Source organism: Numida meleagris, chromosome 6 (genome assembly GCF_002078875.1).
Source record: "Numida meleagris isolate 19003 breed g44 Domestic line chromosome 6, NumMel1.0, whole genome shotgun sequence".
NCBI lineage: Eukaryota > Metazoa > Chordata > Aves > Galliformes > Numididae > Numida > Numida meleagris.
In genome coordinates this window covers 53,535,628-53,551,643 of record NC_034414.1, presented here as the reverse complement: position 1 = coordinate 53,551,643, position 16,016 = coordinate 53,535,628, and the positions used below count along the sequence as shown (strand labels likewise).

Sequence of the window (16,016 nt, the reverse complement as noted above, 5' to 3'; positions counted from 1 at the left end):
TTTGCCTCTGGGTTTAAAGCAAAATGGGAGAGCGCAAAGGACTTGTAGAACACACTATCCCTAGAGAAAATAGGGGCTTCTGTGAACATTAGGTCGTGAATGCGGAGCTTGGAAGCGGGTACTGGAACAAGGCCCTGTGTCCCTGTCGGGTTGGCCTAGGCCCTGCTGAGGGACGGGGCAGGGCCTGTGGGATTTCAGGTAGCCCTGCTGGGACTGATGACAGCCCCAACACATCACGACGTGGAAGTCAGGTGTTGAAATCAGCCTTGCACAAGCCCTGTGCCACTGTCACTTGATTACGCAAATGCTCACGGAGAGCAAATAGAAGAGGGGTGTGAGTGTGGCCAAAAAGCTCTCGTTTGTAAGGGGAAAAAGAAATTGAAGTGAAAAACTGTAGAATCATTTTGCCGTGCTCGACGTAGCGTTATGGCCGAGCTGAGGTGCGTGCGCTCACACGGCAGGAGGGAGTCGTGGGAACCCCTCCCTGCAGAGGCCCTCCTTTAAATAGGGCGATGTCGGTCAGCAACTTTATTTAATTTTACTTTATTTAGGTTTAATAATAGCAATAAAAGGAGGCAGAGATGGGGGGTCCCCGCGGAGCCTGGCAGTGCCCAGGCGCGCTGCGGCTTCGGCCGAGTCCCAGCGCTGCGGGCGGGGCCGGGCGCTCCCCGCGGGGAGCGAGGCGTGCAGCCGTGCCGCGTGCCGCCCCGTGCCTGCCCGCCCTCCGCCCGCGGCACCCGGAGCGCCGCGCCGCGCCGGGAGACGAGTGGGTGGGGAGGACTCAGCGGCGCCCGCCTCGCGATTGGACGAAACCTGCGGCGAGCCCCGCCCACTTCAATTCTTCCGGCTTTCTCATTGGGCGCCGCCGCGGGGCCAGCCGGAGCCCAACCCCCCGGGCTCGCGGGCCAGTGAGAAAATGGTTGCTGGGCAGGTTGGGGCGGCCGCTGGCCAATGGGAAGGCGGCCAGCTGGCGGGCGCCGTGCGCGCGGCGTTCTCCCCCACCCCTCCCCGCCGCCACCGCTGTTGGTGCCGCGGGCGGAGGGAAGGGCGGAGCGGAGGCTGCCGGGGCCCGGCGGGGGTGGCGCCTCCTCCCGGTCGGAGTCCCAGCCCCGCCGAAGGGAGCCCGGCCGGCAGGCGCGGGAGGGCACGGCAGGCAGGCGGTGACGGAACGGGGAGGGCCGCTCCGCTGCCAGGTGAGACGCCGGGCAGGGCCGGGCCGGGCGGCGGCCCGAGGGGCTGGGGGAGGCGCCGTGAGGGGGCGTAACGGTCGCGCGGGGGGGGTTGGGGCGCTCGGTCAGAGCCCCCCGCGGGGAACGGGAGGGACAGGTGGCGAGGGCACGGCGGGCCCTGGGGGAACCGGGCGGGCTCGGAGCTCGGCGTCGGAGCGGGCCGCTGCCGGGCCTGGGGCTGGAAGTTGGCCGCGCAGTTATAATTAGCCGCGCGGGGTCCGCCGGCGGCAGGAAGGGGGAGGAGTGCAACTTTTCGCAGCTCGGGGAGCCCGGGGGCGGCTCCGGTTACGGCCGGGGGGAGGTGCAGGAAGTAGCGGCGCGGCTCCTGCCTGCTGCCACAAAGGCCAAATGGTGGCGGCGCCGCGGGGCCCGGGCCGTGTGGGCGCCCTCCCCGCAGCAGCGCTCCGCAGCCGGGCCCGCCGCTCTGCGTCGAACTCGCTGCTTTACAGCTGCTGCGTGTATCGCGTGCTTCTTATTTTCGAAATGGATTGTAAAATCGGAACCTAGGAAGCTTCTCTCTGTGCGTCCTGCTGCCGCTCTGTGAGATCCTGCAGGGGAAACGCTGTAACCTCAACAGTTGATTTGAAAGGAATTCTTTAAAGTACGTAATAAAAGAGTTAAATGTGATAACTCTTTGGACTCCGGCTCCTTCCAGCAAAAGGTCGGGCTTCTGAAATACAGTGGACAGGGCTCTGGGCCTTTTTTTTTTTTTCCTTTTTAACTGAGGAGCTGAATTCAAAACTTTTAAGTGTTCCAAAATAGTCGTTAGCTTTTTTTAGGGTTATTTAATACTGAAGAGATTTCACACTCTAAAACATTTGTCCTTTCATATTAAGCATATGGAAAACCCAGCCGGTGAATGTACTCTCCCCACCCCCTATGACTTAGCAGGTACACCTCAGTAGATCACCACGTTGACCTTTTAAGCTGTTGCTCTTGTAATGGAACAGGAAAAAGACTATGACTTATTTGTCTCGTTTTTTTAGATACTTATAACATAGGTCTTCTCATGATTCACTGAAACGGGCTGCCCAGCGAGGCTGTGGGTGCCCTGTCCCTGGAAGCGTTCAAGGCCAGGCTGGATGGGGCTGTGAGCAACCTGCTCTAGAGGGAGGTGTCCCTGCCTACAGCAGGGGGTTGGAACTGGATGATCTTAAAGGTCCCTTCCAACCCATACCTTCCTTGTGAAGGAAGTCGGCTTCTAGAAGGAGGAGGGCAGTATTGCTGTGCTTATTACTGTGGTTAAATGGAGCATTATCAGGCCGTGAACACCTCTGTGCTGTTTCACTGCGTCTTTTCAGTTCCAAGAACCTGTGAATGGAAGAGGCCTTTGGTAGCATCAGGCCAGGAGTTGCTGTCTAAAATCAAATGTATTTGTATTCTGCTCCGTCTGGCTAAATTCAATGCTGGCTTTCGCTGCGTATTATTTTAGGTGCTGTTAAATAACATGAACTGTTGTTCTTTAAATACAGTACTCCATGATCATCTGGATAACATTGATCTTGGATCTTGTGGTGACTTTGTAAAGTAATTGGAATGCTGTTGGTGGGCATCTGTATGTAGGAATGTGTACGTTGTATACACGCGCATGCACATTAAATACAACGCAGAGGGTAGGCTGCCAACCTGCCTAAGAGCATTCCATCTTGGAACTAAGGAACTTGGGTTCTCTAGGTGGAGCTGAGACCAGAAGAACACAGATCATACAATTCCTTCTGCATGTCCCAGCCCCTTCCCCAGATCACTGTCACTTCAGCCTTTTCATGTCTCCCTGAGTTTCCAGTCCTTGGTCTAATCCACAGTTTAATCCGTGTGGTCTGTTGGCAAACTGCAGATGTTGCTTTATCAGGGTTGTGATGGAAGTGATGCTCTGCTGATGACATGCAGTCCTGGGGCATCCTGCCTGTTACCTACTTGCAGTGGTTCTATTTGTGCTGAAAATGAGGAAAATCAGGGCATTTCATAAAAATTAATCTCGGTTTGCAGCCTGTAAAAGTTAGGGGTTAATTCCAAAATGTACTTCTTCACAGTTCTCCTGATGTGTGAATTCTGACGTGATTGCAGTTTGAAGTCAGTGGTCAGTAACCTGAAGAAGTGCCAGTGCAGGTTCTTACCCAAAAGCCCAGCATCTGGAGGATCAGCACTCTCTTTTGTTGTATTCATTTATGAAACATAATTTTCACATTTCACCCATTTGTACGTGAAACTACCAGGTCCTCTTACTGCCGTGCATTTATGAGCTCTAGTTTTTCGTATTTCAGTTTAACTGCTTTAGTAGGATTTAGCACAAATCATTTAAATAGTTCTATTGATTTGTGGGCTTAATATTTCTGGTTTAAAAAATACCATAGCAATTAATGTTTTTTTTTGTTTTTGTTTTTCCCCTTAAGTCACATCATCCTACCTCTGTGGACGGCCTGGACCCCTGAATAGCTGGAGACTCTTGGATGACCACACTTTATGCAAAATCCAGAATCTTCCTGCCTGGACTCCTCTCTGTTTTCTAAGGGTATCTACTTGTATATTTTTAAGCCATACTTTCTGAGCCTATCCCATATTCTGATAGTCAGCTGTAGATGTTATTTTTGTGGGCTAGAACGGTAAACTGAATAATAAAGTTTAAAATGTAAAGTGAAGTGTTTTAGGCTGTATTTAGGAGTGCAGATTTGACATAGGTAATAAGCTGTAACTTTTGTTATTAATGGATCTACATCTAGATCAGTATAACCCTAGAATATGTCAGTGTTAAGTAGGTGAACACATTCGGTATCTCTGTATTTGATGTAAATAGATCATGTAAGAAAAGAGGATTGACAATTATTCACTTGATTACAGAAGGTTTGTCATCACATTTGAAGTTCTAAGGATCATTTGTTTCCCCAGTACGTTTTGCTTAGGTGGGACCACGGTTGTTTGTCTCTTGTTTGGTTTCGTGTGTTCTCATTTAATTATGTTCTAGTTTTATTACGGGAGTTTGTTGATTTAGTAACTCTTGATCAGGTGTTAGCTCTTACTATCTACTACTGATGTCTAGTTTAAATGATTCCAGGCCTTTCTTTCTGCTTTTTTTTTGTTTCTGTATTTTTTGTTAAGTATAGAGAACTTTCTCTGCCTAACACTAGTAATGCCTAAGTACATCTGTATTATCAGCCTCTAGTGATAGATAGCAGTTGTTAAGAATATGTTTTGTTTACTGTCGTAAATGGCCCAGAGCCACTTGTTTATAGCTTGTGGAAAATATACATCATAACGGAGGAGCTTCTTGTTCAGAGTGAAATACTGTGCCCTGGAACTTAGTGTGGTGTAGCTTTTAAAGCAAAGCTCTTATCAGCGCGTTATGAAATAAAAAGGGAGTAAGAAACTTAGGAAGATGTCGTCCAAGTGTAGGAATTCATATTAGCCATAATATAAATAGGAGGGAGGTTGCCTCCGTCTAAATTCTAAATCAAGGTAAAACTCTTAAGTGCTTTGTAAACATAATTTCAGTCCCTAAAATATTACTGTATGATAGATATTTGTTCTGTTTCCACAAATAGTGAAGGGACAGTGGGAAGGTTATGAATTCCACAGAGTAATTCTGTGCTTAGCTCAGTCTTCCTCTCACTTCTTTCCTATTCTTAATGAATGAATACTCTTTAGCCTATTTTTATTTTCAGAATACAGGAAAGGATGCTAGGTGCATCCATAGGTGTGTGGGGCGTTCTATTTTTGTTGTTTGTTTGTTTGTTTTTTAAGTCTGAGCTGTAGCATGTCTTGGTCCTGCGTTCTAGTTACCAGGGAAGTAACAGAAAGGCTTCAGTGTGTTATGGATCAGGATTTCGTGACGGAAAGTTGACCTCGGTTCTCCCTTCTTTGAGCAGCTCTTTTCTGGTCATTTCTAACTCCTGTAAAGAGGTTGTTACATAGGAGTTTAGGTATGGGAGTAAGCTGGTAGGACCGCACTCCTCCCTATATGTACATTTTTAGCCTCCTCCAGCAGTTACTCATCTTGGCTAAAAAGAGGCAGGGCGGGGAGGAGGGGACTTGTATACATCTTCATGTGTTTGAAAGTGTATTCTAGTCTGGGTTACTTTCTTACTCTGAAGTCTTTTAAGGTGTTTAATCCTCCTGCCCGTGCTTCCTCTTAATTTTTGGTAGCAGCCAGGATGTGGCAGTGTAAGGATCTCCAGCACTTGCTGAGGATGGCAGCTCGGATAGGCTGCCCTATGTAGTCTGTTGACAGCTTACTGTGTTATGTAAGTCGTGTTGAAGTGATCAGTGTTAAGTCCAGATGGGGGGAAAGGATTTACGCTGTGTCTGTTAACTGTACCTTCAGTCTTACCTTTTTCCTGTGCAGCTTCTGATAGATGCAGTACTGGCCAAGACTCCACCCACCACTTAATTAACACTTAATAAAGTTGTGTTGCCCGTGCACAAACATACGTGTGGTAGGGGAAAGGTATCATTAAAACCAGTACGCAGCATGCATTGAATAATGCTGGGAGATTTCCATTAGCTTTGGGGATGTTTGTCTTCCTTTGTGTTTCCTGCAGATGGATGTGTGCTTGTGGATTGTGCCCATGGAAGGAGGGCAGGAAATCAGGTTATCAGTCAGCTTTAGTCAGTCACTATCAGAAGTCTGCAATCCAAAGAGATTTCAGGCTGGCCGTGTGTTTGGTGTTATGGATGGTTATGAGCCAAAGGAGACTTTGAAAGAGAATTACCTAAATTATAAATAGCAAGGAGTCTCTAATTTTGATGTAAATACAAGTTAGTGCAGTTGCCTTACTGGAAACCAGGCAGGCAGCTTTCACTTAGGAGGTGCTCGCATCTGTTCAAATCTAATATTTCTTTCATGAGAAACAGTCATTTATCACTTGAGACAGATTAAGGCTGAAAAATGCAACACTATCTGGATGAGAAGAATTGAGCAAGTTTGAATTTAATGATAACCTCAGAAGAGAAGCCCGAAGGGACCAGTGATGAGGAAGTAATTTGGACCTCCTGCATGGTGCGGGCCAAGCACTCTAGTGGTGATCTGGGCATTTAAACCTAGTTAGTGGTAACAATAATTCTTGTGTAGTTAACTGCAGTGCTGCTTTTATGCATGACAAGTATGCGTTCAGGCAATTTTGACTTGCCAGCCAGGTTTTATATACTCATTTGCTGAAGCTTTTCTTGTCTAAAAATTAAAGCTCTATGCAGTTCCAAATTCTAAATGCTCTTCAGCTTACTTTAAAACGTTTTGGGGAGGTGAGGAAGAAGAAATGTAGTGGTAGTTTGCCTGCACAGTAGTAATTGAGAGTTTTCACATGCTGTGTTCTTTGTGGCTGTTTCCAGCTGCACTTCCTCACCATGTGTCAGTGGCAGCTGCACTGCACTATCCGACCCCGTGACAGATGGAGCTGTGTTTTTCATCTGAAATGGTGGCACGAGTCCTGCATTGTCCGTGACACGTTGCAATGTGAATTTTTCTTGGTAGCCTGGAATGTTTCTTCTGAGTACTGCAAGCTCTGAGCAGGCCCTGTGTGTTCGCTGTTCTCTGCGGATCTGCCAACCCGTGACGTGCCTCGTCCCTCCAAGTTTTTTTCCAACTTGGGTACAGTGTAGGATTACAGAGCATGGAGGCTTCTGCTCATCTTAGCAGGGAGGAGTTTCTATTAAATGGACTCCATGGAACTGGAAGTAAATGAGGCATGTACTGTCAGGGGCAGAATTTCTATGGATGACATAGATAGAGAGTTTGGCGCTCCTGAACATTGAATTCACTTTGTTTCCTTTTCCACAAATAACCTTAATTAAAGAGTATTTTGCTGTAAATGGGCTGCGGCTCTGTTTGCATTACTGTAATGAGAGAAGATGAGAAAACACCAGAAAAAGTTGTTGAGATGCTACGTTCCTCATTGTACTTTTGCGGGTGTTTTTTTTTCCCCATAACAAAAGATTCTAAAAGTTGGATCCTTGAGCTTTTTCTTAATGTTCAGGAAAAGAGTGGCTTACGGTGCTGTCAGAAAAGAGTGTTTGGCTGTGATTTTTGGTTTGGAGGTGTGTGTTCTAACACACGGTGCTACAGGAGGACAAAATGAGTACAGAGTAGTTTGTTAAGAATATGACCCTGTCAGAAATTCTTATGCTAAAAAGTAAAGCAAAAGGCCTGATAAAATGAGGATTAGTTGGTAACAAAGGGACTTTGTATCTTTTGTAGGTCAGCAGCAGAGTATGTTTGACAAGAAATCTAATGTCTCCTGTAGCAACCATGCCACTAGTCACTTTTAAATCCGCTGTACTGGTGGCACTCTGGTTTTTATTTGCCTTTCTTAACTTTTGATATCATTTCTGAAATCACCTCCGTGCTGGGGGGAGACTTAAGCATCCTTGCAATGAGGCAAAAATCAAACTGATCTGCAGAATTAATGAAACATAAGATAGGAGTATGTTTAAATAATAATAAACAAAAACTCCACAAAAAAAAAAAACCTTGTTGAACATCTGGAGAATGGGGAGTCTATAAAGTAGGAACACATGAAATTGGAGTAAATAATGTTTCTTGCACTTAATTCCTATAGTTCAAAGTACTGTCAGACTCAAGCTTTGTTACATATGTCAGGAATACTCTAGGACAATTTTTTATGAAGGGAGAGGAGGGTGTCTCATATAGGAGCATAAAATATTTAGTCTAGACTAATGTGTGACTTGAAATGTTGAGCATTCGGTTTTAAGTTGTTCTTGTGAAATGACGTGTCCTCGTGCACGTTTGCTTGCTCTTTAAGCTTACTTACGCAGTTGAAACACTAGCACATTTGAGACGTTAGAGGTTAAGATTAGTAACAGCTGTAAAGTGGCAAAACCAAGTATTCTGAATGTACGAAGCATCAGAATTGCTGTTCCACGTGTGCTCTTTATTTCATTCCTTTGTGAATATGAATTTTGGTCTGCTTGAGGAGAGAGGGGGGAAAAAACCGACGCAGCTCATATGCGGTGTATGGGAAGGATGGTGCTTAGTGGACCTGTAGCTGGTTTCATGCACGTTTTTGTTCCTTACAGGAAGGCTATGTGGGCATGCCTTCGGTTGCACAACCTTAAAACACTATTTAAAATGGAGAGTTAGTAATTTTCTTGTGATTTCTCAGTGATAGGCAGATGCTATTTCTTCATGATATGTCATGAATTGATATATCTAGTAACAATGTTATTGTAAAGGTCTGCGTAACTTGTAGTTTTCCTTGGTTTGCATGTGATGTTTCCAGTTGCAGACAGTATTGTTGATAGTTTCACTAGCGATGCCTATTAGATGTACACGTACAGCCCCTTTTAATATTTGTTGCTTCCATTTTGTATCTGGATTGGTGCTGATTTTGTTGTAACTGAGTGCATGGTACTGCCTGGCTCTGCTTGTTTCAGATGGGGTGCAGGGCTGGGGAGCAGTGTGGGAAGTGTGGGCACGTGAATAGGCACACCACATTCAGACACCTCATTTTTATCGAGAGGTTCAGCTGCTGCTCTGGCAGTTTGGCAGAAAAATCAAGAGTAGAACACATTGTTAAGCTTACAGAGTTTAAACTTAAGTTTTAAGCTTAGAAAATTTGCAGCTTTGGTAGAATTGTAAGAAATGAAAGATTCATTTAACGTTTTTTATAGCAAAAGTGATAGTTAATTGCATTTATTTTTCAAACTACTTACCCATTAAGCAGAAATGCGTTCTTAGGACAAGCTTAATTTATCTAGGTGTGTCCCAAAAAGCGTGGGTATGATTTACAAGTCATAAACGTAGACAGCTGGTAGAGCAGTTTGTTTTTCCTTTGTTTTATTACTGAGAAGCACGCACTGCTTGCTTACTTTCTGTTCCTCCAGAGGAGCTGAGTTCTCCAGCAGCCTCATCCAGGCACATGAACGTAGCCATGGAGCCCTGCGGTGCTTCCTGCAAATCTGGAGAAATCCCAAAAGTAAAAGAGGCTTTATCCTGCTGCCATCTCCTTGTCCCCAGAAGTCTAGCAGCTGGCAGCTACAGCAATCAGCTGAGCTGCTGCTGGCAGTGCCCAGTGCTCACATGAGAAAGAAGTTGGGAGGCCCTCTGCAGTGTCTGATAACCTATAAAGTTCGTATTCTCCTAGTAAAGTTGAAAGTAAACCTTTAAAATGGGAATTAGAAGTTCTTAGGCTGCTTTTTTGACAACAGTTACTGTATTTCTAATGTTTTCTCCTTTGAAAAAACGTTGTGAAACAACGCAGTCTGAAGGTGCATCTTCTGAATTAAATTATTATCTTGCATAGGATTTTGTACTGTCTTTCAGTGTTTTATGGCATTAGGATCTTAAGTCAACCAGGAAATTGATTGCTATGAACCTGTGAAAGTTCCTGTTGAGATCTTACAGAGGTGACCGTCTTGCCCACGGTTAATTCAGAGTTCTTCTCTTTCAGGTTCATGTTGGGGAGAGGCCTAAAACGCAAACTGAGTGACTATGAGGAGAACATGGCTGGTCTCTCTAGTGCCTTCGATTCCAGTCGAAATCTGCCATATCCGGTTAAGAGGCAGCTGGTGCTTAATATGTGCCTCACCAAGCTGCAGACTTACAAAATGCTGGTGGAACCGAACTTGCACCGCTCTGTCCTCATAGCCAACACAGTACGGCAAATTCAAGAGGAAATGAGACAAGAGAGTAATCAGCAGGCAGTTAACATCTGCGCTGGCATTACTCCTAGTTCTCCCAGCTACACAGGGATGGAGTCATCTGGGATTTCCCTACAGCTGCCTTCAGGTATTAGTCAGCAAGAGTCTAACTGTTGTGACTTGAGGTCTGCAGAGGACCCGATTGAAAATAGCCTGCTGATAGTTTCGGATGATGATATGTCGTCTGCTATTTCATCTATTCTGAAGGATTTAGACTTTGTAGAAGATATAAGCCCACCTACTTGTCTGGTTCCTACTGGAGACGACCAGCCAAAGTTTCCAGAAAATACCGGTCTCAAATTAGAAGATGATAGACAGGATTTGAAGGGAGCCGAATGCGTGTTTGGTTCCTTTGAGATTTCCAATTCAACTAGCTACTTGAAGGATTTGGCAATAGATGACATTTTTGAAGATATCGATACTTCGATGTACGACTCAGACTTCTGTTGCCCCCCGCTGATGCCGCCCAGACCGCCACCTCTTGCTGCAGAAGAACCGTTGAAAACCTTTCCTTCTTGTAATTCGTCTTCGGCAAACAACATTCAGATATGTCGAACAGATCTGAGTGAGTTGGACCACATCATGGAAATTCTGGTTGGATCCTGATATTTGTTTTACCCAAAGATACTTTCTGACTGCCGCTTTCATTTGGTTTCAGGAGAAAAGCCACTGGAAACGTTGTAAAGATTTATTTAAAACACAACTAAAAATAATTTGTCCGTAGCGAAGTTTCCTAAATAATTCCAAAACTTATAAACCTTGGGAGGTGGCGGTCCCCCTTTTTGTTTTTTTAATGAAATATTTATTTATCAGAACTGTGCAATCATCTTTTTTCCCTCCAGGGTACATGTGGAACAATAGGCACATACCCTTATCACCCCTCATGCCTCTTTCAATAAACTTTTTTATGTGCAATTTTTAATTTGTCAGAAGAATTTACATGCAAAACAAATTTCCTATGAGATGATCTTTTACAAAGCCTCCACTTTATTTTTAATATCAGAGTCTGTGCCGAGTCGGCATACGTCAAGTTGCAGAGTTGGACTGAATGGATGCAGACACATTACTAGAGAAGGGTATATTTTAAAAATGAGACAACGCTTTGCTTTCTTTTGGTCGGAGAAGCAGATCAAGACACTTGTCAACAAAGTCTCTTGCATTTTCTAAAGCATTCAGAACTATTTATTTTTGTAAATTTTATAGTCTTTCTACATTTTACTACGTTATTTCATCATAGTTCAGATATAATGGACTCCTAGTTGGATGTGTTTAGCACTACCTCTGAGCTGAAATGCTTTAACTCTTTCCAGTGCTTCGTCTGAGACTGCAGATCTTTTTGTTCCTATTTTTTTCTGGGGGAGAGTACTTCTAACTCATCAAGCTGATCCTCTGACAGTGACCTAGCTGATTTGTGAAATCAAGGGTATTCGATGTTTAAAAACTTTTAAGTATTTACAAATGTAATTTATATGTAGATTGTGCAATTTAACATTTTTCTGTCAGTATTATGTGCTTAGATTTTGAATAATCTTGGCGTTCTTTAAATTAAAACTTAATATGTACAGGTAGCTTTTTAATCTGTTTTGGGAAACACTGTCCTCCAACCTTGCTTTCACTACAAAGTTTAAGATGATTTTTATGTGCAATATTATTTAAAAGAGATCCACGTTTGTATACCTGGCATTGTAGAAAGAAACGCTTCAGACTTAAAACTTCTAGCACCTTTGGAGGATACTCGGAGAGTCAGCAGCGTGTCTGTATCCTTTAAGAGACAAAGCTGAGAACGCTTCGTGCTGCACCAGTGCTTCCTGCTCTGAATGCTCCTGAAACCCTTGCTGGGATGCGGTGAGACAGTGCCGGTGACCGAGCTCAGGGGCTGCCTGCGTGCTTCGAAAGCGTTCTGGCGGTTGCTAATGATGATGCTGCAGATTGTACTGAAGGATGAGGGAAGGAGGGGGCTGTGTGCGTGTGGCAGGTGTGTATATAAGCATATATAAGCGCACTCGTTAACTGAAGATGAGATTTGCGGTGAGAGCTATTCTTCTGTAAGACAGTTTGGCTACTGTGTTTCAGCTTGAACTGAGGTCTGTATTGATCCTTGCTATTGTCTTCTGAAGTACACACTTGCACACTAGTTTATTTTTTTTTTTAGGGAGTTTTGTTTGTTGTTTTTTTTTTTTAATGATAACTTTTACTTTGGTCTTGAAAGCTGCAGCACCTGTCTCATAAGAAAATTCATAGTGGTAAAAGCTTTGCTTCGGTTTTATTTTTTGTTGGTTTTGGTTTTGTTCTGCTGGGACTCTTAAATGAACGGGGCAAATGCAGAGAAAGAAAACGCTGCCCGTGTGTTGCATCTCAAAAGTTGGAGCCCTGGCCCTGCTGAAGGGGCCCGGGTGTCACCTACAATTTCTAGTCTTAACCGATGCTGTAGCACGCCTACCTTGTGCAAAGATCTCCATTTCTTACTGTGACTGTTTGGGTTAACAGTCAGCTGCCAATACAGTTTGGTATCCCAGACCAGTGGAGAACCAGTTCAGGTCACATCCTCACAGCCATCTGGGTTGTTCAGCAACCGAAGGGTATAAATGTATTTATATGCATATAATGTATTGATTCTAATATAAAACTTCTGATCGAAAGTATTTTGAATTGCTGGATAAAGGGATTTGTTTGAAGAGTGTATAAGTAGTTCTTGAAGAGGTACAGCTTCAGAATGTACACAGATTGTGCATTGTGTATAGACTACTCTGGCTTTTCCTCAGCCTCTACTTTTATATTAAAGATATGCCTGAATAAATCCTTGAAATATTAAGGGCCTTCTGCACTGTGATGAAGCAGAGTTATGGTTAAAAATGTCTTTAAATTCAGCGATGAGGAATAAAACTAAAAGACTGCATTTAATTTCTTCTTGCATTTGAAAATATGGAATGTTACTATGCAGTAAAGATATTTTGGTATGAAAATTTTATCATGTAGCAAATAGTGAACGATGAATAAATGCGCTTACCTTGCAGCCCCCCACAGGGAGACTTACTTTGCAACATTTACACGCTAAAAGTTGTTTTTGTACTCTTCAGAAATGGATTAAATTGTTGGTACGTTTCATCAACAGTACAAAATGCGATTTTTGTTCAGTCGCTTGCCACGAAGCTCTGTTTCTAATTGGTTGCTTGCATCACAGTGCCAAGACCGTATGTAATGCAGTTGGGTTATGTATGGAATTATGTGCAAAGGGAAGTTTGATTTTTTTTTTTTTTAAATATGCACAAACTAATTTTAAAATCCTTCCATGTAAAATGAAGTTAGAGGCTAGTTGTGGTGGACCTATTTATTGTATGTTTGGAAATAAAAGCCACAGTTTTGCAGTTTAACCATTTACATGTTGAAGCCTTCAGTATTTCTTTTAAAAAGCAAATAACCTCGCCACTCTTCTCTCATCCCTTTCTTTTATAAAGATGTAACATTTTTCCATAGGTCTCTACTGCAGATTACACCCATGACTTCAACTTTAAAGCCCTCCGTTCTCTTCCTATTGTCGACCACTAAAATGAAGTTCATTGCGGAAGGGTCGGGATCCCTCATCTTACTGGTAGGGCTACGGACTGCGGCTTACATGTGAGGCACTCCTCCTGCCTGTTCCCCAGAGGCTGCTGAGCACAGCCTGAACAACGCGGGTGTGGAGGGGACTTCCCACAAATGTCCTTTTGGCCTCGAGGCGGCCGCTGTCAGGGCGTTGCAGCAGTACAGACCCGCTGGTGTGACGGGTCCTGAAACTCACTACTGGGAAAGCTGCCTTTCTGAAGGTACAGCAGTGCAACTTCTTTAGGAAGTGGGGGAATCGGATTGCGTTAAGACTTCAAACGCAGTGTATGGTTTCTCGATTTGCTTTCCTCAGTTTTAACCACTCTGAATGATCTGGCTTCAACACAATGCGCGGTGCTGGGATAGCATGGCTGGCAGAGGAGGTATAGACCATACTCGGAGTGCTCTGACTGGATCAGTATTCTGTATACTGGGAGATGTAAAAAGGGTAACTTTCCAGCTCACACAAGAGAGAAGTACACACAAGAAGATAACCCATGCATGAGTTCTATGAGGAAAATGAATTATAATTAGCTGCAAAACTAATTTTGAGCTATTAAAAACCAGTATTAGGAGAGTTAAGCTATTAAGATGCAGTGGTGTGTCAGTGAAAGTATGTATTATTAAACCAGGCATTCACAGAAGTGGGCAGACGTCTGGCTTTCAGGTATTTACCCAGTATTCATCAGCATCTTCATTGAAAAAGGAAAAAAAATCTGTAACCTTCATTCCTTACATTTTTCCTTCATTAGGACGCAGGGAGCGCTGTGCCGGACTGGCTGTGCTTTGGCACCCAAGCTCACCTGGATGGGTTTTTTTTTTGTCTTTTTTTTCCCTCCACTCTATCAACGTAGACTCAAATCCACGGTGGATCTGGGGTTTTGACATTTAATTTGAATGCAGCTTGTTTTTAGTCAGATTTTCTCCACTGTTTTAACTGGAGTAGGAGTAAGCACTTGTGGCGTAGTCCCACATTCACTTTTAAGGTCAGTGTATAAAAGCTATATATTACAAATGCTGTGATGTGTGTTCACCTCTGACCCTCTGCAGCACGTTGGAGTGAGTTCAGAGCAGGGCCCTGAGGATGACCAGTGGGCTGGAGCACATCTCACATGAAGACAAATCTGTTGTGATCAAGGTCAGCATCCGAAGAAACTTTAAAACTTTTTTAAAAAATTCATATACCTAACAAATGGAGGGTCTGCGGTGTACTGGGAAATAGATAGTATACTCACAGGTGTACTCACACTGGGGTCAGGATTGCTGTTTATCAAATTACATGTATTTTAATTTGGACTTTAAAAATAAGGTCTACAACTAGGAATATGATGCTTCTAAGATAGAACCTCCCAAAACCGTGCCTGCCTGCTCTGTTCAGCTCAAAGGATTGTTTGCTGAAATAAGGCCCCAAAGAGGTTGCAGCTTTGAGCAGAGTATCTTTGAAATGTTTTCAGTCTTTCACAATGTGATTAGGGTTTTTTGTTCTATTTTACTCAAAACTGTAGGCAATGTTCTTTCTGTAAAGGAAACATTTCTGTAACTACATCTCCCATTTGAACTTCGTAGAACTTTGTTTTGTGGAGATATATTTTCCCTCTGGTTTCAAGCAGGAGGAAAAAGGCATTTCTGTCCAGCTCTGCAGTCTGAAACTCTCACCGTGCTTTAGTTTTCATCTTTTCAAAACCATGAGCAAATGCCAAGTTCTGTGGTATTTACCTTCCACAAACACAGAGTACAGTAACAAGTTTAGTTCATCAAAACTTAAGCATTTCACAGTTGAGAGCTCAAAAGTAAGATTGGAAGTGATGAAATCCATAGCTTAGAACACGCTGAGTTGCGAAGCTTTTCCTCCGTGTACCCTTCTCACAGAACAAACACCTGCTCCTACTTCATACAATTGTGTGCTTCAGGAGTTGGTGAGCGGCGATTGTTAGCAGGCTTGGCTCGGTGCCCAGGAAGGCAACGAGGAAATGACAAAAGGAAATGAACAGTGAGTATTTGTGCAAAGCACATCATAGGGTTTTCCGTCAGCCCTTGTTTCCAAAGATAAGCATAGAAGGCAAGGCTGGTCTACAGATGCCGCTGGGCTGAAAATGATCTAGTAGAGTTTGGAGGGGCCCGTCTCCCTTTCTGTGTGAGCATCCCCCAAATAGATTGTGCCCCAGTTCTGATGCGGGTAGCCAGGACTCCACAGACTTGAAGCTGAATTGAATTGCTTTACAATTTCCTATCCATGAGTCCTTGTCTTTGAATAAACGAACTCGGACTGAAGACAGGACTCACAGATCTCCTCTCAGCTGTCGTGTGCAGCAGAACTTAGGTGGCCCAGAGCATCAGTCCAAAAAAAGAAAAAGCTGAAACAGAGCCCATCGTCGTTGGAAGCCCAGTAGTTTTTTTTTTCCACACTGAATTGAATCACACAGGGCTGAAACCTCCTGCTCCCAGTACCTCAGACAGGGCTGCAGGACCTGCTTCTATGACTGAGGCGTTAGGTATTCACCCTTCCCCTAGGGAAATGGTGCAAAATTTCTTCTAATGTCAGTGAAAGCAAAAGCAGTC

At 44.0% G+C, this 16,016-nt stretch overlaps 1 protein-coding gene across 2 annotated transcripts; it reads left to right on the top strand.

Annotated features, from left to right (window-relative positions):
- On the top strand, window positions 1,001–13,253 carry LOC110401562 (SERTA domain-containing protein 2-like). 2 transcript variants are annotated; one of them, XM_021402817.1, is made up of 3 exons: window positions 1,001–1,193; window positions 3,620–3,738; window positions 9,626–13,253. In XM_021402817.1, exon 3 carries the CDS (start codon window positions 9,630–9,632, stop codon window positions 10,479–10,481), a length of 852 nt encoding a protein of 283 aa, XP_021258492.1. In that variant the 5' UTR covers window positions 1,001–1,193; window positions 3,620–3,738; window positions 9,626–9,629; the 3' UTR covers window positions 10,482–13,253. The 2 variants fall into 2 exon arrangements, with proteins under 2 accessions (XP_021258492.1, XP_021258493.1); XM_021402818.1 differs by lacking the exon at window positions 1,001–1,193 and adding an exon at window positions 1,305–1,830.